The sequence below is a fragment of the Schistocerca gregaria genome, chromosome 1, assembly GCF_023897955.1.
Source record: "Schistocerca gregaria isolate iqSchGreg1 chromosome 1, iqSchGreg1.2, whole genome shotgun sequence".
Classification (NCBI taxonomy): Eukaryota; Metazoa; Arthropoda; class Insecta; order Orthoptera; family Acrididae; genus Schistocerca; species Schistocerca gregaria.
The window spans coordinates 617,572,913-617,600,156 of record NC_064920.1 but is presented as its reverse complement, the minus strand read 5'-3'; the positions used below and the strand labels follow the sequence as shown (position 1 = coordinate 617,600,156).

Genomic DNA, 27,244 nt, shown 5'->3' with positions numbered 1-27,244 from the left:
ACATACAGTCTGGATCCAACATTTTGTGTGAGTGCACTCTACAAATTTTCCAGTATACCACTGATTAATATTTATAAGTTGAAACGAGGACAGTACATGCGGTCTGCGTACATTGATATTTACAGTGCAATCCCTACAATTACGCTAGTTGTGTAGCATATTTAATTGAGGGTAGTTATGACAGTCATACTCGAAAACATAACCACCTATACATTGTATTGAAATACATATTACTTAGGCCGTGTATTTGTTTTCTATTTGTTCATTAAGTTTTTTCTTCATTCTTTTCGCGATTTACAATCTTTATTTTGGATACTTATTATTTAATAATTGATTAAGCATATTACGTGTAACACAACAATATTACCGCTGGCGGCAATGATGGGCAAATTAGTAGCAAGTTGTTATGCCTTTTCACAGTGCTGACATAATTTACGCCTTGCGTTTTTTATGCACATTGTTTTTGTTTTAGATCGATATTTGGGGACAAAATACACTTAAGTTATAATATAAAGGAAGTACAAAAACGTACGTTTATAGAGGGCGTAACTAAATTCTCTTTACGGACTTCGAGGAAAGCAAGATAAAAATGTCTAGTAAACAAGGGCTCTAAACTGCATACCTTCATCTTCTATACTGTATAACACATTTCTTCTACTGCAAGCTATTCAATTTCCATATTTTGGGAGGAGGTAGTATAGATCACAACAGGAAAATATGTTCAGTAGAAAGGTCTTAATAGCTATGAGCACTTATTCAATAGCAGAATGAGTTTCCCAGTAGAGAAGAAGAAGTCCTCTTAGCACTTACGGTATGCATATTAGAGCTCATGTTTACGAGACGTATTTTCCTTGTTTTGGTGTAAAGCACCCGTTCTCAAAAATCTGCAAAAGGAAGTTTGTAAACAGAATTTCGATGTACACTATATGTACGAGACGGCGCTGGTTCAAAGTAATATGTAAATACATTAACCGTTAGGTTATAACCCCTCAAGGAAAACATTAGTGATGTGAACCTACAATATGTAGGCTACAGGCACACTGAGTCATATATTTCAAAACTCCCGGCTACAGAAGTTGACTGATAGCCTATCTCCTTTGATGTGACCATTGTAAGAAAATGCCATGCAGCAGTTTACTCCACCGTTACCTCACTACAAGGATTTTCTAAGAGTTTACTGTAGGGTTTTCGAAATGTATTCGCATTTCGTAAATCTCGATTGACTTCGGCCTCTGGCGACATACGAAAATTTGTGTGGGGTGGTACTCGAACCCGGACCTCCCGCTTATTGCGAGCAGTCACCTTAACGACTTGGGCTGTCCGAGTGCCGCCAGGACCAATCCAAACTTCCATTTGTCACAGAATCTAGAACAGTGTCTCTTCCCTTAGACATGCATCGATGTCTAAAGGACATTCTAATCTGGAGATACAGACGTTGATAAACGTAGACGTTTTAACTATCCACAATGTATCCAGGCGCCGACGGGCTAAAATGACGGTAAAAACATTTGTCTCTCCTTGTACAGGAATCACGAACTGTGAGAGGATAGGGGTCGCGCACTCAGTGAGATGTGGAAGTTTGGCGCTGTCCTGGAGGCGTACTCGGGTAGACAAAGTGGTTATGGCGCCCGCTGGTAATGAGCGGCATATTCGGGTTCGAGTCCCTGTCAGGCACAAATTTTCAAGTGTCGCAAACAGCTGAGGTCAATCACTAATGCAGAAATGCAAATCCATTTCGTGATATTTACCACAGCTGTAAGGGTCAGAACTGTGTCTGTTCCTTGAAACACGTACTCATGTCTGAAGGACATTGAAATATGAAGACACAGACACTGTAAGCAGGTATGCCTTACCTGCACCGAGTTTAGTGATGCCGTCCCCGGGCAGCCGAAGCACTTGCAGCGTTGGCATGGCGACCAGCGGCTGGCGCACCTCGCCCAGAGGCATCCTGGCGGCCGTCAGCTCCTTCATGCGCAGCTCCGGGGACAGCACCCGCGTAATGAACTGCAGCGGCACGAGGGACAGCCGATCGGATTTGGTTATCGACAGCTGCGTCAACTCGGCGCCGAGGTTTTCGACAAAGCGTCTCTTCAGGAAGCTCCAGAAATGGTCACCGTTGAAATCTAGGTTAAACGTTCCTCGTTTAATTTCCTTCAGAAACAAGACCTTGTCCGCGCACTCCGCCCGCAGGTCCTTCCTGTTGTGCACAGCATCGGAGACGTCTGTAAAACACTTAATGGTGCTATTCGAGCAAAACCCTAAAATGTATGAGCTATGTTAGTGATTACACCAGTGGGCTATACATGGGATAACACTACACCCACTTCTGTTTGCTGATTTGTTTTTCATTAAACCAAATACAGTGTTCTATGCTGTTACCAAGAGCAATAATTAATGTCTGACATTTAGTTTAAACAGGTGTCTCGTATTATTGAACTTATGTCCAAAATGTCCGTTAAGAGCACAGTTCAGATGATTCTAAAAGCAATGGTGTACAGAACCACACATTTTGACACTTTGTACGTTTACGAAGGATGGGCATCTAGTGCATACTGTATATTTCTATGCTTTTCTAGCAACAGCTGTCTGAAGTACCGGGTGGTTGTAGTTAAACTTTCCCTATTTAGCACGTTAGAAAACGGAAACTAACTACCGCACTAATACCAAACTTGGTAGGATTAATGTAAAGGACATGGGGAAGAGAAATATTGCAAAACCGATTCAATTCAACTAATTTTATTGTGCTGTTACGGTACACCATACCATTACTTACCAGTTCCATTACTACTACAAAAGGGGCTCAATATGGCGCCAATCAATGCTCAGAAGAATCTGAAAGCCCAGGAGTGCATTCTGCACAGCAGAACAAAGCATGACCGTAGGTTTGCTGGCTACCTTTCCTGATATGCTGCGCTTCAGATCAGCACAAGTGTGAATGTTGTCCTAGTAAAACCTGTCCTTCAGGTAGCCCCACAACCAGAAATCACAGGCAGTGAGATCAGGTAATGGTGCCGGCCAAGCATTTGGAAACGATCAGCTGATAATTCGATCGATTCCAAATATGTTTCGGAGAAGCAGCAGGTGAACTTCACGAGCAATGTGTGGCGGGGCCCCATCTTGCATGAAAACTGTTGAGTCGATTGCGTCTAGCTCCTGTAGGACGGGATGACGCAGTAACGCTGGTCCTTGAGCGCCAACCTGTTCAAAAAAGAATGGACCCTGAAGCCACACCATACGGTGACACATTAGCCATACAGAGGAACCTTCGTTCACAGTGACTGGAGGTGAAGATACCCACACTCGGCAATTCTGTGTGTTCACCTCGCTCGTCAGAGAAAAATGAGCTTCATCTGTCCGTAGGACGGTCCAGAGACAGTCCTCGTCAATTTAAATTCTTACGTGAAAGTGGAGAGTAAAATCAACACGTCCTTGTGCGTCCTATGGTGCAGTCTGCCGTACGATACGGATGTTGTACTGATACCATCTGAGAGGGCACGCACACTTCCTGACGATCGGAAATTGCTCGCAGCGCTGTCTGCCACAGCAACAGCGCTTTCATCAGCAACCGGTCGTCGGCCTCTTGCCGGAGCGACGCCCAGTTCTCCAGTTAAATCGAGCTTGTTCATCATGCTCCGCACAACAGGTAGAGAAAGAGGACCCTTACTTAATCCTATACGACGGCTATATTTTCGAAGTGCAGCTGCAGAAATACTGTTGTTTTGATAATAGAACTCCAACAACAATGCCCTGCTCCTTTTGTCCAAGCTCATGTTGACACGTCAACAAGTGCACTAGGATTGGCCAGGTGTCTGAGACACGATGAATGATCGTGGAACCTGGTGTCCACAGTTGGATATGGACGGTGGCGCTGTGACGCATGGAAATGCACCCCATACTCTGGACGTTAATGCTACTAAGTTTGGTACTCTTGCGATAATTAGTTTTTGTGTTATAAGGTGTTAAATGGGAAAAGTTTCATAATAACTACCCGGTAATCTAAAATAGAAACGGCGCACCATTACTTGTTACGTTGCATTGTCAGCTTCCTTCACGAAACATGATCAGAAATATTTACGCCAACGCCAGCATATTTTACAGCCAGTATTGATGAATGTTCCCTTCCTACTCGAGCAAATTAGCACTCAAAACGTCAGCAACAAATTTCCTCGTAGCCCATGCTTTCAGTCGTGGAGTGCGTTCGTTAAATATACCAACAAACAATAATTTGATGCAAGAAGGTCAACTGTAAACTCACTTGCTGTACAATAGGCCACCATGAGTGATTCAACACCCACGAAAAATTTTTTGATATATTGTATCACTAGTCAAGATGATATGCATGGCGTACACAACGTTGCCAAAGAACTGCCCTCATTATTCATACGATAAGTCCTTGGACTATTTCCGGAGGCATGTCAAATCATTAAACATGTCGCGCTATTCCCGTAACTTAGGGCCCTGTGGTTTATGGGTGCGGATCTCGCGTCTGAAAGACTACTAGAACGTGTCGCGTTTCATATCGAGCGAATCTGGTGACCAAGATATCAGCGTGTGTTCAGTATCATGTTCCTGAAACTATTGCAGCAGGATTCTGGAGTTGGGACACGGATAGCTATGTTGCTAAAGATACCATTGCCATCGGTGAAGAAATCAAGCATCGAAGAATGCGGCTGGTCTGCAATAATGTTGATGAAATCCACAGCCGTCACGGTACCTTCGGTTACTACCCCAAGTCCCATTGGAACCTAGGTGAATGTCCTGCTTCGCATTCTATTGTTGGTTTTGTGATGAGGCGATTGCACGGCCCTTCAACCACTTTCGAACAGCTGCTCACGAAACTTCGCCGTTTCCGATGTGTTCGCCCCGGGTGCCGGGCCATAAGAATCTGCCCATTGTCAGAGTCGTTTATGTCCATGAATTTCCCCGTTCGCGGTGCGTTTCGTCATTGGAATTATTCTTCATTCATCTCTGAGCCGCTAATATATTTTTCTTACCGCATCATCTGACCGCGATGATACAAGGCGTCATGGTCAAAACGTTATGGATCGTAAGCACATATACGCAGTAGCACTCTGGCGCATGTGAAGGGATCAAGAAGGTATTAACTAAGACCATAAAAGTCATGGGACAGCCATATGCACATATGCAAATGGCGGAGCTGTCATTTGTACTCATGTTATCATGCGAAAAGTTTTCCGACTTGATATGGCCGCACGACGGGAATTAACAGACTTTAAACACGAAGCGGTAGTTAGAACTAAGGGCATGAAACATTCCATTTCAGATATCGTCAGGGAATTCAATATTCCGTAATTCATAGTGTGAAGAGCGTGCTGAGAATACCAATTTCCAGCCTTATACAACGGCCGACGGCCTTCACTTAAAGACCGAGAACAGCCGCGTTTGCGTTGAGTTGTCAGTGCAAACAGACACAGAACGCTGCGTTAAATAACCGCGGATACCACTATTTGACGTACGACGAAGGTATCCGTTAGGAAATGGCGCGAAAATCTCGCTTTAATAGGATAGGGCAGCAGGCGACCGTCGCGATTGCCGTTGCTAACAGCACAACATCGCCTGTTGCGCCTCTCCTAGGCTCGCGGCAATATCGGTTGGAACCTGGACGACTGTAAAAACGTGGCCAGGTCAGGTAAATTCCGATTTCAGTTGATAAGGGCTGGTAGCAGCGTTCAAGTGTGGGGCAGATCCCATGCGGCCGTGAACCCAAGTTGTCAACAACTCACTGTGAACTCTGCTGGTGGATCCATAATGGTGTGTGAGGGCTGTGTTTATATGGAAAAGACAGGGTCCTCTGGATGTTCGGCTACTTGGAGACCATTTGCAGCCCTCCATGAACGTCATATTCCTAGAAATCGACGCTCCATGTCACTGGGCCATAATTGTTCGTTATTGATTTGAAGAACATTCTGGACAGTTCAGGTGAATGGTTTGACAGCTCAGATCATCCAACATGGATCCCATCGAAATCAAGGGACATAATCGAGGGGTTAGTTCTTTCACAAAATCCTGCCCCGTGAACACTTCCGCATTTAGCACGGCTATAGATGTAGCATGGCTCAGTGTATCTGCAGAGGACTACCAACGACTTGTGTTATCCATGGCACGTCGGTTTGCTGCACTATACCGGGAAAACGCTTGTCCGACACGTTATTGAGATGTATCCCATGGCTTGTGCCACCTCAGTGTATAAGTGTTTGTTCCGTCGCTAGTAACCTCTTCGTTAGCTGGCCACTTGAATAGAATATTTCGTTCCTTTTTAACCGAACTTCTCTATCAGGCCCTGAGGACCACTCTATACCGACCTATTCTTATTTCATAAGTGACCGAGTACTCTGCTACGCGCTACGGTCGCAGGTTCGAATCCTGCCTCTGGCATGGAAGTGTGTGATGTCCTTCGGTTAGTTAGGTTTAAGTAGTTCTAAGTTATAGTGGACTGATGATCTCAGAAGTTAAGTCCCATAGTGCTCAGAGCCATTTGAACTCTGCTACGTGCTTATTTCACTTGTATTAGTCATCTCCTCCATCTTCTCTGTCCGTCAGTTTCCCCTGTCCCTGTCTCTGTTCGTCACCTTCTCCCCATTCCCTCTGTCCAGCTCCTCCATTCTCTATCTCCAATAACTCCTCTCTCAGTCCATCTCCTCCTCTTTCCTTTCTCTGCCTCTCTCTTCTTCCCCACCTCCTCTCTTTCTCTTTCTCTATCTCGTCCGCTTCCCTTAATCTCCCACTTCCCTTTCACTCTATCGGTTCCACCCCTCCCTGTCTCCGCCTACACCTCTTTTGTTTCTCTGTCCATCTCCTCCACCCCTTTCTCAGTCCACATTATCTCTCCCATCGTAATAGCAGGTCGCTGGCTTTTAGTCCTACAGTATTTTTTTCCAGACGGTTAGCAATATGTGTGTTTGGCTGAAATCGATGCCGGGGTTGAGAAGCTTTTGCCCATGGCTTTTCCCGTGTACGCACATTTAACATATAATGTATTTACCATAGCAAATATAATGTATTTATCATATATGAACACGTATTTCACCTGTATCTCAAGCTAATTTCTCCCTGCTGTTTCGTTTTCAAGCAGCTCAAAATTTATGACGTCATATTTCCTCAACTACGATTCGTACAGCGATATAGTTTAGTACATATATTCATTGGCTTATCTGGATACTGTCTGTGAAATGTTTTGCGAATAACAGTGAGTAACTAACAAATAATCAATTTCACCCTAATGCACAATGCGGCACTTTCTCGCGCATCTCAGTGGTTATGACGTCATATCTCCGGAACTATGTGTTGTACAGTGATATAATTTTGTACGTACGTTCTAGGGAATATGTGGACACTGGCTGCAAGGCGTGTTGCGAATACAATTAGTAGCGAAGAGTAATAAAGTTCATCGCCGATCATGATGCCATAGTTTCTCAGGCATCTCAGTGTTTATGAGGACATGTTTCCGGAACTATTTATTGTACAATGATGTACGAGGGTTGGAACTTTAATAGTGGCAACTATTTATTTACAGCTCGTGCAAAACATATACGTGTTTCAAAGTTTTACGGACCTTCAAAGTAGTCACCAGCATTGTGTATAACCCGTCGCCAGCGATTTGGAAGTCGTAGGATACTCTTAGCAGTGCCGGTTGGGTTGACAGATCGAGCGGCGCGGTCTATTGCCCGAGGAATTTGTAGCAGTTCTGGAGCGAATGTCGTGAAGTGTTTCCTTCATTTTAGAAATCGAGTGGAATTCACGAGGGCTTAAGCAAGGGGAGTGCAGTAGGTGGTATAGCACTTAGCAGCCCCATCAGCCAAACAGTCAGTAACAGCTTGCATTGTACATGCTTGGGCATTGTCCTGCAAAATGATGATCAGGTCCTGCAGAAAGTGTCATCGCTTCTGTCTCTAAGCTGGTCGCAGGTTGTGTTCCAAAACTGAATAGCAACTCCCGTTATACTATTTTCTGCTGCTGTTGATATTACTCCATACTCATCTGACCATAAATACTTATCTTCTTTCCATTTCACTGAAATGCTCATAGCTCTTAAGATAGGCCTTATACATTTTGGATCCCAGTGTGTGCTGTGATTATCGTATGGCAGCGAAACTTTTTTTGTTTCGAATGATGTTTATTGTCACATCCCTGAATACTGACCGTTCCTCCTGCCCCCCCCCCCCCCCCCCCTTAATACCGTAAAGTACTAGTCACTGCAATCTTACCGGAACCATATATCTGTGACAATTTCTAGATCAGTTCTGGTTCGGCTGTTTAACAGTGATCAGGTGTGCAATTGTCAGTATGCAAAAGCCTTCGTTCCTAGCACTAAGGCTGAGTGTTGATGTAACACGAACAAGTACACAGTCTGGCACAGTTTATGATAGACAGCGTAATTTATGTTACAATATCACAGTAGTAAACTCTGCAGGAATGCGGTTTTTCTAAGTTTTTATGATATGCTTTGTTCCTCGTTAGTTACGTTATTCTGAATGACTGAGTGTCTTACTCTTATCTCCAGTGAGAGATTCATGGTTTTATTATATGACGCCAATGGTTTTATGAATGTTAACATGGTTTTGTAAATGCTTTTGTTACGTGTGAGCTTCCTTAAACATGTGTATCAGTTAATAGGGCTGTGATAGTTTAATCTTGTAATTCTCTTCATATGTTCTTTCAGTTGGTACAAAGGAACGTGATGACACCCGTGGACTCAAATTGATTATTAAATAAAGAAAGTTTATCATTAGCGCTTGTCAGTAATCATGACGTTCTTCGGTTGTATGGGTGCTTCCTAAAAGCAAAGCTGAAGCATGTGATGTAAATGAGGCGTGATTGTTGTAATAAGATGCAACGTCATTCTAACTTAGCTGTCGTTATCCCGAGTTTGAAGTCACTGGAAGCCTATGCCTTTTATTAATTCCAGCTGCTGTGTTATCGCTCATGCTATTGCAGAGTTTTGGAGCTATCTGTTGCGCGAAAGGGCACAGCGCTGAAAGTCTAGGTTGGGCTTAGTTGTGCTTTGTATTTCAAAGCAAATTTAGGTCGGCTCGATTCCGTAGGTTACGGTATCTGCACGCTTACGTCCTCAGAATAAGTAGGTAAAGTTATAAATGCCGCCCCTTACTTACACTTCTGGACTTTCGCTCTGACAACCAAAATGAAATTTCAACTTGTTCCACCGATGCGTTTATTGCTGTTTGAAAAGGATGCATAAGACGAGAGTTGTGGTGTGCTTAGGACGCCTCAATAAATATCAAAGCCTGAGTGGAGAAATGCTACCTTCATCCTGAACTGTACGTTTAGAGTGTATGTTTTATCTATGAATCTAAAAGTTCATGATCACAACACGAAAGTGTTTCCATCAGCATAGGCATGACTTCCAGATTTGCTGCATTTTGTGTCGATGTCCGTCCCTGTATACATGGATATTCAAAACTTTTTAAAGTATACTAATTATAAATCCACGGCTGAGATAAAGACACATGTCTTACAGACTCACGGGCAAAATCATTGCTTTTGTGGACAGCAGATACACAGTGACAGCGATAACTTACCTTGGCAGACCTTGACACTCCGGGGAGAGGGTGACAGTAGCTACAGGAACATCCTTGGTGAAGTCGATGTGAGCAAAGCTGTCGTTTGTGAAGAAATTTAGGAAGGTGATGAAGCCTGGAGGCAGATCAGTTTCGGTATGGCTCTCTGTTACGTCGTTGTCACTGCAGGCAAATTAAGACATCCCTGAGATGGAACAGCTCTCTCTCTCTCTCTCTTTCTTCCACACGCGCGAGCTCACACACACACACGCACACACACACTCACACACACACACACACACACACACACACACACACACACACACACTATAAAATCAAAATAGGTAAATACATGTAATTTATTTGCGATAAACGTGATAAATACGTGAATGATGATAATGAGGGCATTTTTTGTACAAGTCTCGATCTGTTGCGAAATTAAAACCACAGTGAAAGCCGATGAATCTCCAAGCAGATTTTTGCATAGTGTCTCTAGTATACCACTCTATAGCGTCATGTCGCTCTTTTCAATTCCAAGCGCACTGTAAGCACTTGAAGATGCCTAGACAACAGAATCGCCCGCCAAATGTGAAGCGCGTACTGTCACTCTGTTACGGCACGGAACAGTAATGGGTTTAAATTAGAAAATTTTATTAAAACCCATTCGCATTGCGACAAGCAAACTCAAGTCATGCCAGAGACAAAGGCATAAGCAGGAAGCGAGCCACTCTGTCGTATGTGGTTCAGGGCACTGACACGTTACGGTACTATCTGCCGATGGAGGATGCACATTTAGCAGAAAACCAAAGGACGCGAGTCAAGGATATTCGTTAGCTCGTAAGACATGTTGCTAGAACTTATCTGTTTCACAATGGCACATAGCGAGGAACTGATACAACAGTTAACAGTATGCAGTCATTACGAAAACAGCCCCGCGTCATAGCCTCACACCAGTTCCCTTTAAATACTTCTGCTCTCCAGCTCTCGTAACGACTTAATCTTTGGAATAATACTCAATTCCATTGTTAAGATATTGCAGTGAATCTATGTCCTACATGCTCCAGTACAGGCTGTGAACTCGCTAAAGATGTACTCAGCATGATGCCCTTCACCAGACCTTAATGCAGCTCGGCGCCTTCCATCTAGTGGTGGAGGAAGTGATGTCTTTCGACAACACAACATCGCATTGTGCTGCGAGCACGGAACTTCAACGCGGATGCCAACAACAGAGCCCCCTACGGCCACGTTCCTGTTCAAGCCCAGACGTTTCTAGGTGCTGAAACCTACCAGGGGGTAGGGAGGAGATCAACCGACCAGACGGCGCCAGGTACATCGCGGATGGGTCATCAAGAATTACCCTAGAATTCTGTGTGGGAATGAGGACTCTCCAGTAGCCAGCCCGAGGTGAATCAGTGCTCCGTCCTCCTGCTCCCCGGCTACTTGCTGCGCCGCCAGGTTCTCTGGCATATTATGTAACTGTTATGCATGACAGCAAAGTGCGGCAGAAGTGCAGGAACTTTGTAGTAAGTACAGTCGTTCATAGTGCAGGCAGTTAGGGAAGGAAGTGAGCGTCAACCGATGACATTATCCAGTGATTGGATCAGGCTATTCGATAAAATCGTTTAGGAAGGGAAATTCAGAAGAAGCGAAGAGGAATGTCGTCTTACGTATTGCCCTGCTTCACGACAATGCTTGGCCGCACACTGCAGCAGGTTTCAATGGAATCTTAATGCCTAATCTCTCTTCTTCTTCTCCTTCTTCTTCACGCGTAGCTCCAGCAAACACTTTGCTGCAACGTATTCGATGAAAAGTGTTGGGTCACCCACCATACAGCCCGGCCTTGGTTCTCTTGCGTTTTCATCTCTTCACTCAAATGAACTGTTGGATATGAGGACAGCATTTTGGCACAGACAATGAGCTGTATACCAGTGAAGAGAAGCACAGGCGCCTACCCCCTCCACAACTGTGTAGAGAAGTAGCTGGGTTTTGACAAATGCTGCAAATAAAATATTTTTGATTTGCTCTGTGTTCCCATTTCGCATCGACCAGGCTTTTTATTTTTTATTTTTAAAAGAAGGAAAGAAACCAATGCTGATACGGTATTTATCTTATCTGGCCACAAGGAAAGGTGGAATTGGGAGGCTTCCTTCAACATTTAAACACCCTGCATATGAATATACATTTCAGCCACGAAACCTAAGGCAACGGTGCATTACCATTTTTGGACATGGAGGTATATAGTACTGCGAATGGTACAGTGGGTCACAAAGTGTACCGGAAGATAACTCACACAAATCGGGACCTGCACGTGGAGGCTTCAGAAGTATTCAGGGCTACACACGCTGACTGCCCGTGTCTTCCAGATAAGTGACTCAAATATCAAAGAAGAATGGAGGGACATACAACTCACGTTTCGCGCCAACTAACCGTGACAATATTTTAAGAAAGGCGACCAAGGCCAAACGAAATAAAACAAGAGAAGAACGCTGCAAATTAAGCGGGCTGGTAAGCCAAGGAATGAGTAGGTTTTAACAGAGAATCTGCGGAAAGGAATACGTGGAAAACTAAGTTGAAGCGAGAATATGTGTAAACACTTCAGGCAATAAGTTTCATGGTACTAGAGGGGTCGTAAAGGAGGGAAACTGTAGGGGAAGAGCGAAATGTATTCAATAGATAATCGAAGATTTTTGGGTGTAAGGACAACTCTGTGATGAAGTGGTTGGCACAGAAGAGGAATGACACGTCGCACGTCGCACCATCCCAATCAGAAGACTAATTATCCCCACCTTCCCTTCCTCTTCCAGTGGTAATCTCTCAACCCTTTTGACGTGTGGTAAACAGACGTATATCTGTACTGTGGTTTCTGTAATCCATAGGTGGCGGTGTTGGATGGTATGGCCATTCAACAAGGAACTGACAACAACAATCAATTTTACATTCAGCGGTAACTATTGGCAACCCCTGTCATCAACAAGTGAGTGTCAGTTTTTTCGGCGACGATGATTTTCCCAACACATAGCCAGTAGCACACACAACTGACACGGTGCCACATGAAAAGATGGCAGTCTGCAAGACGTCGGAACACTCTACTTCCATGGTAATGACCATAGAAGGTGCTACGAGATTCTAGACTGGCGAGCTGTAAAGGGCGTATTTTCAGTCTTCCCTGTAATTTCACAACACCTCTCACTAGTTTCATATATCTCACGAATGCATTACAGAGTTGTATAAATTCTTTCCTTCACTACAGTTTTTGTATTTGTTTCATAGTTTTTGTAAATGGATACGTACAGAATTGTATTTTATGAATTGGCAGTCTTATTCTTTCAGAGTCATTATTTGTAGCTTCTGTTATCTCTGTGAGCTTTGACCCATTAGGAAACATTTTATCTATGCAAACAAGGCCATTACGGAAATCACAACTGATGCGCAGAGGAATCTATGGCGCGACGCTCGTGTACTTGGAGAGACGGGCCAGTGCGCGAAGTTAATCATTGGAAAAATCAATTATTTTGGTGAAAGGCAGACAGGTTTCAGTGGCGGTAGAAAGTGAAGAAGCTGGAAAGATTTCTGGCACAGAATGCTGAGAACACAGAAATTTACTGGGAGAGCCTAGAAGAACTCAGAACCTTTTGCAAAACGATTGCATCGCTAGTGCTGCTTTAACTTGCCAATATTTCCACAAGACGATTTTATTTCATGAGTCGACCCAGAAGAGGATAGTACAATTAGTAAAGACTCTTATGAATAGGATAAAATGAAGAATCAAGAATTATAAGAGAGAAGAAGCAGACACTCTAACACTGAACAAAATCTCGTAAAGAGAACGCAAATGCACCGCGATTTCTTAAAGCAACAGACCAAGCTATTTTCCGTGTCAGTTTAGATAGAAAAGAATGTGACACGAGTGAAAAATAGTTGTTATTCTTCAACGTGTCAAACTGAAAGCTAGGGCTCTTCAAAAGTGAACTGAAAGACTGTAAGCACGAAGCTAGAAACACTTTAGTTAAAATTAATAAAATAAACGGTCTGTCTTTTACACACTCTCATGCAGATGCCATTGTTGAAACTGCGTAGCTGCGTCCATAGTATTCATCAACCTAAATTATTTACTCCCAAATCTCTGGCAGAAGCAGTTTGTTTTAGAGTGTGTATTTTATGGCAGAGTTACGTGGAGAAAATCTTATTTGAATTTTGGTGATTCATTTTCTATTTGGCAAGACAGCATTTTGCTGTATTCCAGCGATCTTTGAAGAACAGCAGCATCGTGATGACAGCAAAGAGTTTGTTTTACTGTGGTGCGACAGAAGGTGCGCCATATCTGCATTTCAGAGTTTTATCAACCAGACGCCGTCTTCGTTCTATATCTTGTGAAGCAAAGCCCTATAAACGATTATTGAGTAAGTGTGGGATAATCAGAAGAACAATGGGGACCATCCTTAAGAGAAGTAATTAACAATATTTCTTACAATGGAACCTCCCCATCGCACCCCCCTCAGATTTAGTTATAAGTTGCCACAGTGGATAGACATTGAAAAACTGAACACAGATCAATCGAGAAAATAGGAAGAAGTTGTGTGAAACTGTGAAAAAAATAAGAAAAATATACAAACTGAGTAGTCCATGCGCAAGATAGGCAACATAAAGGACAGTGTGAGCTCAGGAACGTCGTGGTCCCATGGTTAGCGTGAGCAGCTGCGAAATGAGACGTCCTTGGTTCAAGTCTTCCCTGCAGTGGAAAGTTTTCTTTCTTTTTTTCGCAAAGTTGTGATCTGTCCGTTCGTTCATTGACGTCTCTGTTCACTGTAACAAGTTTAGTGTCTGCGTTTTGCGACCGCACCGCAAAACCGTGCAATTAGTAAACGAAAGGACGTTCCTCTCCAGTGGGAACCGAAAACGTTTGATCGCAAGGTCATAGGTCAACCGATTCCTCCACAGGAAAACAGGTCTGATATATTCTATGCGACACTGGTGACAGCATTTGCGTCACATGACAGGAGTATGTTATCGACCTACCTAACTTGTACACTTGGCGAATGGGTAAAAAGATTCTTCTACCTTGCCCGATTTAGGTTCTCTTGTGGATGTGATAATCACTCCCCAAAAAGTGATGAAAACATAACAGTTTGTCACATAAACTGCAACAAATGAATGCAACAGTTTCACAGTCGCACAATTTTCCCTGTGCTCTGTCAAAACATATGCTTTGTTTCGATGTTTGTTTAGGTGTAGCGTCCCCATACTACGGCGCAGTTACCTCGCATCGGACGGACAGAAAATAAATGTCTGAAAATAAAAAAAATTAAACTTTTCACTCGAGGGAAGACTTGAACCAAGGACCTCCCGTTCTGCAGCTGCTCACGCTAACCTTTTTTTTTACTTTTTTTCCCCATTCTCCGATGTAAGAAAGACAAAGAAACCTCTTCTCTGAGTAGAAACTGAACACTGATAAAAACTTAACAATTCTTCTTGAATCACACGAGTAATTCTGAACAAAATGTTTTGAAGAAAAAAAAAAAAACTTTTCGTGTAACATAGAAGTTCCGGAAGCAAGATAAGAAAACAAGAGACTTTTAATTTTCTTCTGTTCGTTCTCGTTCAAGGTGCTGTAGTGGTTCCACCTATTTAACCAACACCCATTCTTTCAAAAATGATCTTCAGCATGTTGCCGTAGTGCTTCTTGTGGTTGCGATACGTGCTGATGTTTGCATATTCACACTTCATGTAAACGCGGAATTCTATCTCGTTATCCGACCCAAGTTTTTGGATGACATAACTAACATATTTTCCCAGTAACCAGCTAATGGCGTTGGTTTTTGATTTCGGAAAGTACGTCATGTCTGGTATCAGGAGGAGCGATGGCGTTATATATTCCGTAGAGGATCTGGTGAGAAAGGCGATTTCTTGCCTGGTCCAATTCTAGTTATGGACGTTGCCATGATAGGTTAATCTGTGGATGAGTGTATCGACCAGATTGCATTTTTCACAAAGGTGTGTCTGGTTTAAACCGATCCCATATAATCTCTCGTTGGTGCTGATGACATTGTTAACTGTTTTGTACCATACGGAAATAGCGTCTGTAGATAGCCCGGCACAGTTGATGTTCCGCCATACAGCTTTCCAGTCACAATTTGGGAATTTCGTTTCAGTTTTGTTTCTGCCCTCATTTAACTTCCTATCAAGTATGATGTCGCGCTGTGATACGTGTGTTGCTTCTGATTTCGTCACTAAGATAACTTTCTTCGAAGAAAAAGTTCCTCACATACTGCAGACGGGCATTAATCCTTCGCACATCAATCGGTGCTTGCAGGCTATGGGGTGTCACAGCTTCAAAGAGCTTTGCGGTTATACATTGTGGAAGTTCTCTGAGTAAATGGAAAGTCCGTTTGAGGAACAGAGGAGACGCTTTATTGCGAATATCCACCAAACCGAGGCCCCCGTTTCTGACATCCAGTATAACGGTAGTCGCACCAACCCTGAATACGTCTCCTCGCCATAAATAATTGGTAACAGTGGACATGATCCCTTTCGCTACTAGTTTAGGGATTGGAAATACCTGTGCAGTGAAATACGCTTTAGACAAAACGCAGGAGTTGATGTATCTGACTTTTTGCACCAGGTCCATAGTTCGATGGATGTTCTCCATTACAGCACCATGAACTTTCCTCCTAGTTTCTGTCCAGTTAAAAGCAGCCATCCTCATCGGACATGCCATTAAGGTTATTCCCAAAGTTTTGTTTGTTGTCTTGTTTTGTCCATGCCAGTCGGAGGTGATCTAGGCCCCATAGATTCAATATTTCACTTTTATTTTCATTTGTTCTCGCTCCCGACGCTAGATAATACCTTTGGATTTCTCTTTCCAGTGTAACTGTCTCCTCCTTATTCCTTGTTACAACGCCCACGTCATCAGCATAAGCTCGTATGACAGTTTTCTCACCACTCAATGTTATGCCTGTTAATCTTGCGTGGACAGTTCGGAGGAAGGGCTGTAAAGATACGGAAAATAAAAACATAGATAAAGGACTGCCCTGTGGAACCCCTCGCCTTATCTGTATGGGTTTAGATGTTTGGCCATTGATTGCTATTTTCGCATTTATACCTGTTGCAATATATCTTAGCATATTGACAATCTGGGGGTGGAAAGCTATTCTTGACAGCGTCGCAAAGAGGTATCTATGACTAACGCGGTCAAAAGCTTTGTTGAAATCTATAAAGATTAAAGCACACTTTACACTTGTCACTGAGGTAATTGCAATGACGTCTCTGTATGCAGATAGACTTTCTAATATCGTTCTGGACGGAGAACAAGATTGCTGATGACTCAATATTTTGTTGGAAAAGGCAGAGAGTCTTTTGTTGATAATACGCGAAATTATTTTGTAATCAGAATTTAGTAGCGAAAGAGACCGAAAATTGTTTAAGTTGGTTTTGCCTTTGCTCTTAGGAATCAGTACTATTTTACTTTCCTTAAACTCTACAGGGACCGTTTTCCGTTCAGGACCTCATTTTCCATGAAAGTGATCTTGTCCCCAATTATAGACCAGTAGCGGGCATAAAACTCCACAGGGAGGCCATCAAGTCCCGGAGATTTTTTGAGAGGTGAGTTACGCACTGCCTCATGCACTTCATCTTTAGTAATAGGTGACAGGATGTCAGGGTTTTCTGTTCCCGACAATTGTGGACCTAAAATAGTGAGAAAGTCCTCGAAAGCTGCATCTTCCACTGTGGTAGGGGCATATAAGGTTTCATAGTACCTGTGGACTTCGTCCAGTATTTCTTTCTGGCATGTGAGACTTGTATCAGTATGCATCTGGACTTCATCAATAAAAGTTTGACGTCTGTTTTTAGCATGCCGCACCAAGTGATGCAGAGACGCTGTTTCATGTGCTACGACTGATGTGGCTTTCGATTTAATTTTTAGTCCCTCCATCTGTTGCCGTTTAATGCTTAATAACTTGGCTTTTATTTTTTGATATCATTCAGACGAATTACATCATCATGGGCCTGTTGATATAAGTCTCTTAAAACTTTATAATAAAACTCCATTGTATTCCTCAACTCCCTGTGCCTCGCTGCACTAAACTGCATGACAACTTTCCGCAGCCTTGGTTTAGCCCTCCTAGTCCACCAGTCAATGACTGTTGGGTGTTTGTCTACTGTGCGGAGCACATAGTCCACGCTACTCTTATTTCCTGTTCCAGTTCTTCGTCAGTTAAAACAGAGATATTTAAATTCCATTGGCCTCTGAATCGATGGGTTGGCTGTACACTTAAATTGAAGCAAGTTAAAAGTGTACTGTGATCGCTAAAATACACGGGAATAGTTTCAACGTTTAATAAATAATTTTCCAAATTTGGTGACACGTAAATTCTATCTAGTCTGCTGCGGGAGTGGCTGGTTATGTACATGAACCAGACTGACGTCGGGTGCTGAAGTTCCCACACATCCTTAAGGTGTAGATCACTTACTAACTTTTTTAACTGTGGCGAGTAGTTGAAACTGGGTTGTTGATCTTTCTGGTTTAAAACACAGTTAACATCTCCACCTAGTATAAGAGAACGCAGATTTTTCCTCAATAAATAATCCAGTTCATCTTGAAAAAACTTCGCACGATCCAATTTGTGGGAATTTCCTGATGGGGCGTAAAGGTTAAGCACTGTCACATCGAAAATTTTTATGGCTATGGCTCTTCCTGATTCTAGTCGTTCGATTTCAGTCACCGGAATGCCTTCCCTTATAAGATTAGCTGTACCGTTATTGGCTTCCGTAGAAACATTAACAATTTCAAAAAAGCCTGCGATCCGAAATTCCGTTATCGCAACTTCTAGTACCAACGCAATATCTGTCCCAGACTGGTACAAGGATTATTTTAGTGCTGCCAATTTCAAGGGTGACTGTATTTTATTAGCGTTAGTAGTAGAAATGCTATAAGCTTGCATCACAGACATACCAGAAGAAGCTATTTGGTATGAGGATCGGTATGATTATAGTAGCAACGTGCTTCTCTACAAGTCACTATCTTTACAAGCTGTGTTCCCATTACATGAACTAACTTCCTAGAAAAATTTTCACTGCTTTTAAACAAAGAGCTTGAGAAGAAAAGTATCCTGAAATCCTGACAATGCATTGCTATAAGTCACTGTGGCCTTTCTCTGTCTCCTCTTCAATGTTGATGACTTCATATTTAATATTCCTTATCTTGATGTCTTTCTTCTCTGGTGTGGCTTTCGCTTGATGACGCGTGACAGCAAGACCCGGTTTCGGTTGCAGCCGCCGGCGGTGGCCGTCTGGCGCAACGGCCGTGGCTTGCGAGTCGTCACTATTTGGTTCCGAAGTGATGTCTGTTGTGTTGTCTTGCTGTAGAGGCGGTGATGCTTGTTTATTTCATTCTTCGGCGCGGCGTTGCGCTTCGGAGTCAGCAGGTTGGTACTTCCTCGTACTGTTCGCACTGTATGGGCTGTGCACTTGATGCGGTTGTTTCCGCCGTGACTTCAGGCTCAGGGTCACATTCCCGTGAAAGGTCACTACCAGCTGCGTCACTATCTGTTCGTGGCGGAATAAGTCCTTGTGCGGAAGTGGGAGCCACATCGACCTGCATTTAATCTCCTTTTTCCACTTCCAATAGATCTTCAGGACTGGGTTTCGGCTTCCTGGCAACGGGTGTTTCACAGGAAGAGTCCTCATCAACATTTTTTTCAGTGTCCTCTAGAGGACGCTTTTTAGTGGGTATCTCGCTGTCACGGAACTGAATTTCAGCAGTTAATGCAGGTTTTAAAGACGGAAAGTCATTAACATTAAGTGCAACATTTTCAGAGGTAGTAACAGGATCCACGACAGCCGCCGGCTCCGTTGTATTACTGGCTGGCAACAAATCGTTGAGTGTTAATTTCCGGCGTTGCGTAAGGTTATTTGTTAGCACAAAAACACGGCGAGGGCAGTCCTGACGGAGGTGACCAGACTCGTTACATACTTGACATGTAGGGGTTTGCCTTGAGTGCATAAAATGCGCCTTGTGCCCGTCTCCCGTCTCCGGCCATCCTGATTTAGGTTTTCCGTGATTTCCCTAAATCGTTTCAGGCAAATGCCGGGATGGTTCCATTGAAAGGGCACGTTCGATTTCCTTCCCAATCCTTCCCTAACCCGATCTTGCGCTCCTTCTCTAATGACCTCGTTGTCGACGGGACGTTAAACACTAACCACCACCACATTGTGCCCGTCAACAAAGTTGTGGGAGGGAATGTTTGCCTTCACTTCCATCTCCACGGAGCGAATGCCGTTAAAGCACTGTAGCTTGAAATCGAAGCCCACCTTTCGTTGACTATTTTCCTGACAACCCCATACTTTGAAAGGACATCTTTAATTTTCGAGTTGTCTACTTCTATGGGAATATTCAAAACCCTAACATTCCTAATTACAGCCTCGGAATTCCGGAGTTTGACAGTACTTTTAGTACCATCACGATGTATAAATTACGTTTCATAACCAAATTTTGCCAGAAAGCGGTCTACACTCACAGAATCGTTAAACTTTACAAAAATACAGTATTCATATGAGTCTAGCTGCATGGTATGAACAGATTGAGAATGAAGGCCAATTACCTCGGTCATCCAGTCGTATATTTCAAGTGCAGAGGGCTGTACTCGGCGGGTGTACTTGTCGAAGGTGAAAATCACTGTGTTTTTTCTCACGGAGTTTGCCATGGTGTTCTGCAGCGAAGAAATCTCGGACAACGCCGAAATCCCAACGGCACTACGTAGAAAGACAACACGAAAAAAGACCAAATGCTCAATTGATAACGCTTAATTCACGTGCAAAATGCCAATAAACGGTCACGAAACACGAAAACACTGGCGTAAACACTGCACGTTCACGGAGCAAACTTGAGGAGCGGTCGGCAGGACTTGAACCTACACCACGGAACCACGGAGCTCCTGAGCTCACACTACCCTTCATGTTGCCTATCTTGCGTATGGACTACTCAGTTTGTATGTTTTGCTTGTTTTTTTTTCATAATTCCACTTTTCTTCTTCCTGTTTTCTCAATTAATCTGTGTTCAGTTTTTCAAGGCTTATCCACTGTGCCAACTTGTAACTAAATCTGAGGGGGGCGCACTGGGGAGGTTCCCTTGTTAGCTTATCTATTACATTAGCAAGTTACAAATCTTTCTCGCAGTTGTACACAGTACCATCGCACATCGGAGTATTGATTATGATTACGAAGTAGGTGTGGTACTCATTTCTTCAAGTTTGTGTCATCCATAGCTTACGAGGTCTTCCTAGATCTCTCCTTCTAGCCGACCGATAATTCACTGTCTTATTTAGCAGTGTGTAGGTGTGGTAATTATTTCTTCATCCATAACATCCATTTCATTCTATCCTACCTTGACATTAACCGAAAAAGTTTTTAAATCTGATATTATTATTTCATTCCTTATTTTATTCTTTTTCTTGCACCCTCTTACATATCTCATGAACTTCATCTCTGCTGCTTGTATACGTGACTTCTTTTTTTTCTTTTTATTGTGCATGATCCGGAATCATACTCTAGAGCCGGTGCAGACATAACTTTGTAGAATTTCATTTGTGTTTCTTTTCTTGTTTCTCTTCCCAAAATTCTTCGAATTGTTCGGAGGATGCCTCTGTATTTAATAACCTTCCTCTCAATGTCTCTTTTTAAGTAAAAATAAAAATATTAAAACTTTCGTAGGAGTTACTATTTGTTACCACTTCGGTAGACCATGTAACAGCGTATTACTGAAACAGTTTTTCTGTATATGGTTGAGAGAGTTCTAAAAGAAAAAGAATGACATTAATTTTGCTAAACCTACGAGATCAAAGGCCGCATTTAACGTGACACATTTAACCAAGTAAAATATGTAATTGACAGCAAACACGATTTTAGATTATGTTCCAAACTCTTTGTCCTGCAGTATAATTAGGGTCACTCTATACTTCTACAGTGTAATTATTGTTAAGCTTCGCACATTCATACAGAACCGAAATTTAAAACAGCAAACATTTTGTTATTACGTTCAAGCTGAATGTCTTACGCAATACGAAACTCTAATGTAAGTCAGCAGAGCATACTTGATTAATTGCTCCTTGCATAATACTACATATAACTAATACATTTATCAAGGTATCTGTTTTCAGCAGCAAATAGTTCACTTCTCAACAATCGTCATGATGATAGACTTCCTTATACATTACGAATATCGGTAATTTCCAAGAATGTTTGCCTATCAAAGTCGCAGGGTGCAAACGATATATATCGAACGTGCGATTCTAAATCGATCACGCAATTGTGGTGACGGGCATTATGATATATTATTTTTGAGATACTAGGAAAACCCAGTGGGATGTCTGGTATTGTATTGTGAAGCAATCGACCGAAGAAACGTCGGCATATTGCCACCATCAGATGCTCTGTGGATGCGTTATTTTCAGTTTCTCTGATGTGCTCTTTGTATCTGATTTTGCAGTTCCTAACGGTTTCTCCTAAGTAGAATTTGTGGCATGTAATACATGAAATTTGTAAATGCCGGGTTTGTGTATGGGAATTCTCGAGCTGCCTTTGTGGATTTTGTGTTTGAAACTGTGTGTATTTTGATAGGCAAAGGTGATGTCGGTTTTGTTGAATAATTTATTTTGTTTAATATGTTTCCTAGGTAAGTTGTGGTTACGTATGTGTTCTTTTTCGTTTTCTATTCGTTAAGTGTTATTTTTTATGTATATTGAGCTTTTGTGATTGTGTCTTATTGTAGTATAATTTTGACACAATTTAGGGGTCATAATCGTTTTCCTGGACTATGTATCCTAAGATTTTTATTTCCTTCTGAATTGCGCCATCTTCTAGTGGCAAATTTATTAATCTGTTAAGCATTGTGTGGAAGAATGCGAGCTTGTGAGCTTCTGGATGATTGAGTTTGCGTTGATAATATTGTAGCGATAGGCTTTCCGTAAATATCTTAGAAAATATTTGTATAGGGACAAACCGGTAGTAACTCCAAAATTATATACAAAGAGCACAGCAAAGAAAGGGAAATAATCCATTCACATTTTTTCAGCATCTACAAACAGAAAAACACGACGTAAAACCTATAAAAGAAGCACTAGAATTACTCCACATTACGCAGAAGGGAGCATTCGTGAACGTCTTTGAGGAACTAGAGATATAATGACATGTATACAGCAACCCTACATATTTACTGAACGAACAAACTGAACTATAGCACAAAAAGTGCAGAGAAAACTTTATTCACATTATACATCAAGAAACCGTGTAAAGCAATGAATCAGAGATGCTAAGTAACACATATCCGTAGTAAAAGCGATAACAACATAAAGAGAATAAGACAAAGACGTAACAGCAACAAAAATCAAAGACAATAACAAAATTATTACGAAAAAATATATAAAATAAAAATCTCAAATAAAGCCAAAACAAATTCCAAATAAAAATATAATTAGAACCAAACCTTAAAAATAATAAGAGACAACCGAATTTTCCCCCCACCACTTATAAATAATGGTAAATGTGTAAACATGCAATATCGTTGTTCCACTGTCATCCAAGCTGTCAAGATATATAGCATACATAAAAGCCAACTAAAATCTGATACGCGTGTTCATTTTTCATCTCAGGAGAATAATTCTAAAAAAGGTAGAACATGGTAGCAACGATATTGCATGCAAGGTAAAAACGCATAAAGATGTATTATAACTTTTAAGGTCATAGTTACTGACCATCATATTAAGACCATCGCTTGCTTATCTATTTACAGAGCACCTGATGGTGGCAACATGTCGAAATGGGCTCATCGTGAATAATTTATAAAATAAAAATTATTTAAAGAGCAGTGTAGCTTGCTGATATTCGTAATAACCATGTCATTAAAAGACATATTATGCACTGCGGCCCCCAACAAAAGTTATCTTACATATGTTTGAAATGTGCTGTGTTAAGCTGAAACGGTCAAAAATGAGCATGGTACCTTGGATTAACTGTGATAAGGAAGTCTTGGTGTGGATACGTTGTGCATTAAACTGCTAATTACTGGTGATGGTATAGCTGTCATTTACTGACTGTCCATTGTAAACAGTGTGGGAGGCAACTGAATTTGGCTATTCTAATTAGTTACAGAAGAACGTTTACTGGCTTACAGCAGCGATTTTTGAACTTGATTGAAACTTATGTAACAAGATTAACTAATCCAGTAGCAGCCATGATTAGTCAAAATCAGGTAATAGTGAGAAGCCTTTTGTCACTGGCGAATCTTTTCTTTTGCTGTGGCAACCAAGGCGCTGTCCCTCGAACACAGTAGCTATATTTAGTTTAATTGCTCGTGAATGCACTAGTATTAACACACATACATGTTGTCTTACAGCCCATAAATATTTGTTGTCGTTACCTTATTTGTAAGTGAATAGATGCAATCGAAGCACAGTAGGCATGCTGGTCACTTGATAACGCACCAAGAATGCGAAAATTCATCGTATTGAGCATAATCTTCCGGAAGGACAAAACATTGTCGTTTTCCTGTTTCTGTTTGACAACCAATTTACAGCTGACCTGAAAAAATACAAGAAGTGTAGTTCAGTATAAAAGCTGGATATTTTTGATTGTGCACACATCATTTTCCACGAGAGTCTTCGAAATCCTTGTATTTTGATGCTACATTAAAACGCAACCACCGTCAAAGAGACGCCGTTTAGCACCGTCGCTTGGCCGGGCGTTCGCTGACCTATCCTATTACATAATTACATGGAAAGCTGAGCCGCTTGACAGCTATGACAATTTCATTTGCAACATAACTGGAGCTAGCGACTATACTTTTCATTTGACATAAAAGTCTAGAAGTACTCAGAATATTTTTATGTCAATTGACTCGCGTAGGAAGACTACGCAGTTATACGTACTTTCCATTGTCCCTCACAAACATCACTGCTCTTTGCAGTTGTAGCGCTCCACTTACCTGACGGAGTCTACTAATTAAACTTGGAGAGTGGTTTTGGGATATGTGTCTCATGTGTAAGAATACAACGTGTATAATACGGGAGATAAAAAAAAAAAAAAGATCTCAGCGCATTTTATTCCAGTCAGGCAAGAATGCCAAATCTACCAGGCTCATCGTACCATGAAATGCTGCAGTAAGTAGACTCTTTGTAGCTCGTGGTGTGAGCATCTATTGCCGACAGGGTCAACAGCAATATGGGATTGACACGTGTCGTTTATGTCCACTTTGCATCTTAAAACAAGGTAATTCCTACACCTGCATCAAAGACCGCACATGTGAGTCCGCGGCTGTATTTGGGTTTTCTCTTGTGTACAACACCATCGTTTCAGGAGCCGAAATACGATGTAATGCCACAGACAACGAAGCAACAGATGCAGAAGCTTAACACCTTCACGTTGAACCGTGAAGGAATGGGTCCCTTTCTCTCCTACTTCAAAAATTTATAATGAATTCTGTCAGAGTGTTGCCATCCAGTCGATTCCATTCCCTTTAATGAACAAATATAGCGCAAAGCAGTGCAACAAAATGAATAAAATAGTCTGTTAAATAGAAAATATTTTTCATAATTTAACATGCTCACGAAAAAATTTTCATATTTAATTCCACCCCTCGAGCTAAACAATACAGAAGTGAGTTTGCTATCTTAATGGAAAAGAGTTGAACTGGTGTGGAAGCGATTTATGTGTGAGACGGAAAACGTAAGTGTTGCTTTATACCCATCATGAAAAGCAGAACTGACTACCTTCGGCAGCTCCATGCACCTCGACCTGACCCTAATGTCCTGAGTGAGTAAAGTAACCCACACAACAAGTACAATACCGGATCCCCACATCTACAGCATTCATGAGACAGTCCATCGTTATACTCCCAATTTATTTCAGGCTTCACTCATAACGCAGGGTCTAACCAAAGCCCTGTATTTGAAGCACTTGATTTAACTATAAAGACTACCAGTCGTGCTTCCGAGAATAAGAGTGTCCACCATCTGCAGCATCGTCGACAAGACCGATTACGGACATAAGGTACAGAGCCGCGTGGAAACTTTGAATCAGAGGCCCAGAAGCTTCTGCGACCCCGCAGGCTGCACATTCCTTGAGCCATAGGAGCAAGGGGAGGGGGAGGGGGGGAGGGGTACAGGGTCTCGTTTAGTAGATCAAGAGTCCACCACACACAGGAAGCGTCTACATGGGTAGCGGGTGCTGTGTGGAATAGGGTGAGCGGTGTTTTAGGTTGAAGGGTCTCGGGAAAGAACAAAGAGAGTTTCAGTCTCAAAGAGTGCAAGTCAAAAACAAGACAAGGGATGATGCAGGAACCTTTGGTATTATGGCAGTAAACTGTTGCAGCTGTGTTGGGACAGAGCCAGATCTTGAGGCGCTAATGGAAAGCACTTCAGCACAGATTGTTGTAGGTACTGAAAGCTTGTTAAAATCAGAGGTAAGTTTAGGCGAAACGTTTGTACAATGGAGTTAATAGTTTTCAGAAAAGATAGATTAAACACAATTGATCGCGACATGATTGTTGCTTTTAGAAGTAATCTACCCTGTAACGACATTGAAGTAGATAGTTCAAATGGTACAAATGGCTCTGAGCACTATGGGACTCAACATCTTAGGTCATAAGTCCTCTAGAACTTAGAACTACTTAAACCTAACCAACCTAAGGACATCACACACACCCATGCCCGAGGCTGGATTCGAACGCGCGACCGTAGCAGCCCCGCGGTTCCGAACTGCAGCGCCTTTCCGCGGCCGGCGAAGTAGATAGTTCTTGGTAATACGGATAGAGATTATACTTGAGAATCGTAACAAATTAATAACGGCCTCTTTCACCGACCTCTCGGCTTAGATGATACAGTTACTGAACAGTTCAAACAAGACTTGAGTCTCAATTGAAACAGGTACCCCACTACAATTCTACTTTCACTTTATTTATATGTCGCAGCTTCCAACGTGACTGTATTCATTACACTGGAGGCATGAATTAAAAAACGCCTTCAGTCACAACTTGTCGTGTTTTAACTACACGATGCATCTCGGATCCTGTGGGTCCATTATCACGTGTAATTTGTCTTAATACATGCTTTATTTTTTCTCTTGAATGAGATGAAATACATATTCCAGTCACGAAAAGGTTTAATTTTAGGTTATGAATTTCGTAAGTCAAACGCGGAAAATATGTGCGAAGTAGTGGGAAAGATGAGCCCCAAAAATCCAAGAAAAGTGATTTTAACGTTCTAGCACCAGCATAGATTCTTTTTCTCCACCGTTTTCGTAAATATAACTTCATTCAAGAGGCACATTCGCATAGACATGTTTGGGTCAATTCTAGTGTCCGATTCCACTTGTCGGCTTTGAGTATGGCGTCATACCTATGGCACAGATGCTACATAGAGGCAATCTTTAGAAGCAACTGATCATAATCGTAAACAAACGAATGTAGCATACAATAAAATTACAAATACAGTTCACGTGATTAATTATTTGGCCACAAATTATACCGACAAGAATAAAAGGTAACGAAAATAAATAATAACAGAAAGAGAGAAGTATACATGTCTGAAATAAATTACTATCGTAGTCATGCGAATAAGAACAGCACAGAGAACCTTTAAATCCAGTACAGTATAGCGCATGGTGAAGTCATAATATTATGAATCAGCGTTGACTTTTAATACTAATTATTGAGTGTAAAG

The 27,244-nt window shown here is 42.1% G+C and overlaps 1 protein-coding gene across 1 annotated transcript in view; it reads right to left on the bottom strand.

Annotated features, from left to right (window-relative positions):
- LOC126359091 (toll-like receptor 2 type-2) overlaps positions 1-27,244 on the bottom strand; it is a 138,292-nt gene that overhangs the window by 103,787 nt on the left and 7,261 nt on the right. Inside the window, exons 2-4 of the mRNA XM_050007603.1 lie at positions 23,947-24,107; positions 9,558-9,719; positions 1,854-2,197 (exon numbers count right to left, since the gene is read on the bottom strand). Of these exons, the coding sequence (XP_049863560.1) occupies positions 1,854-2,197; positions 9,558-9,719; positions 23,947-24,107 (667 nt within the window). The remainder of the gene's footprint in view (positions 1-1,853; positions 2,198-9,557; positions 9,720-23,946; positions 24,108-27,244) is intronic.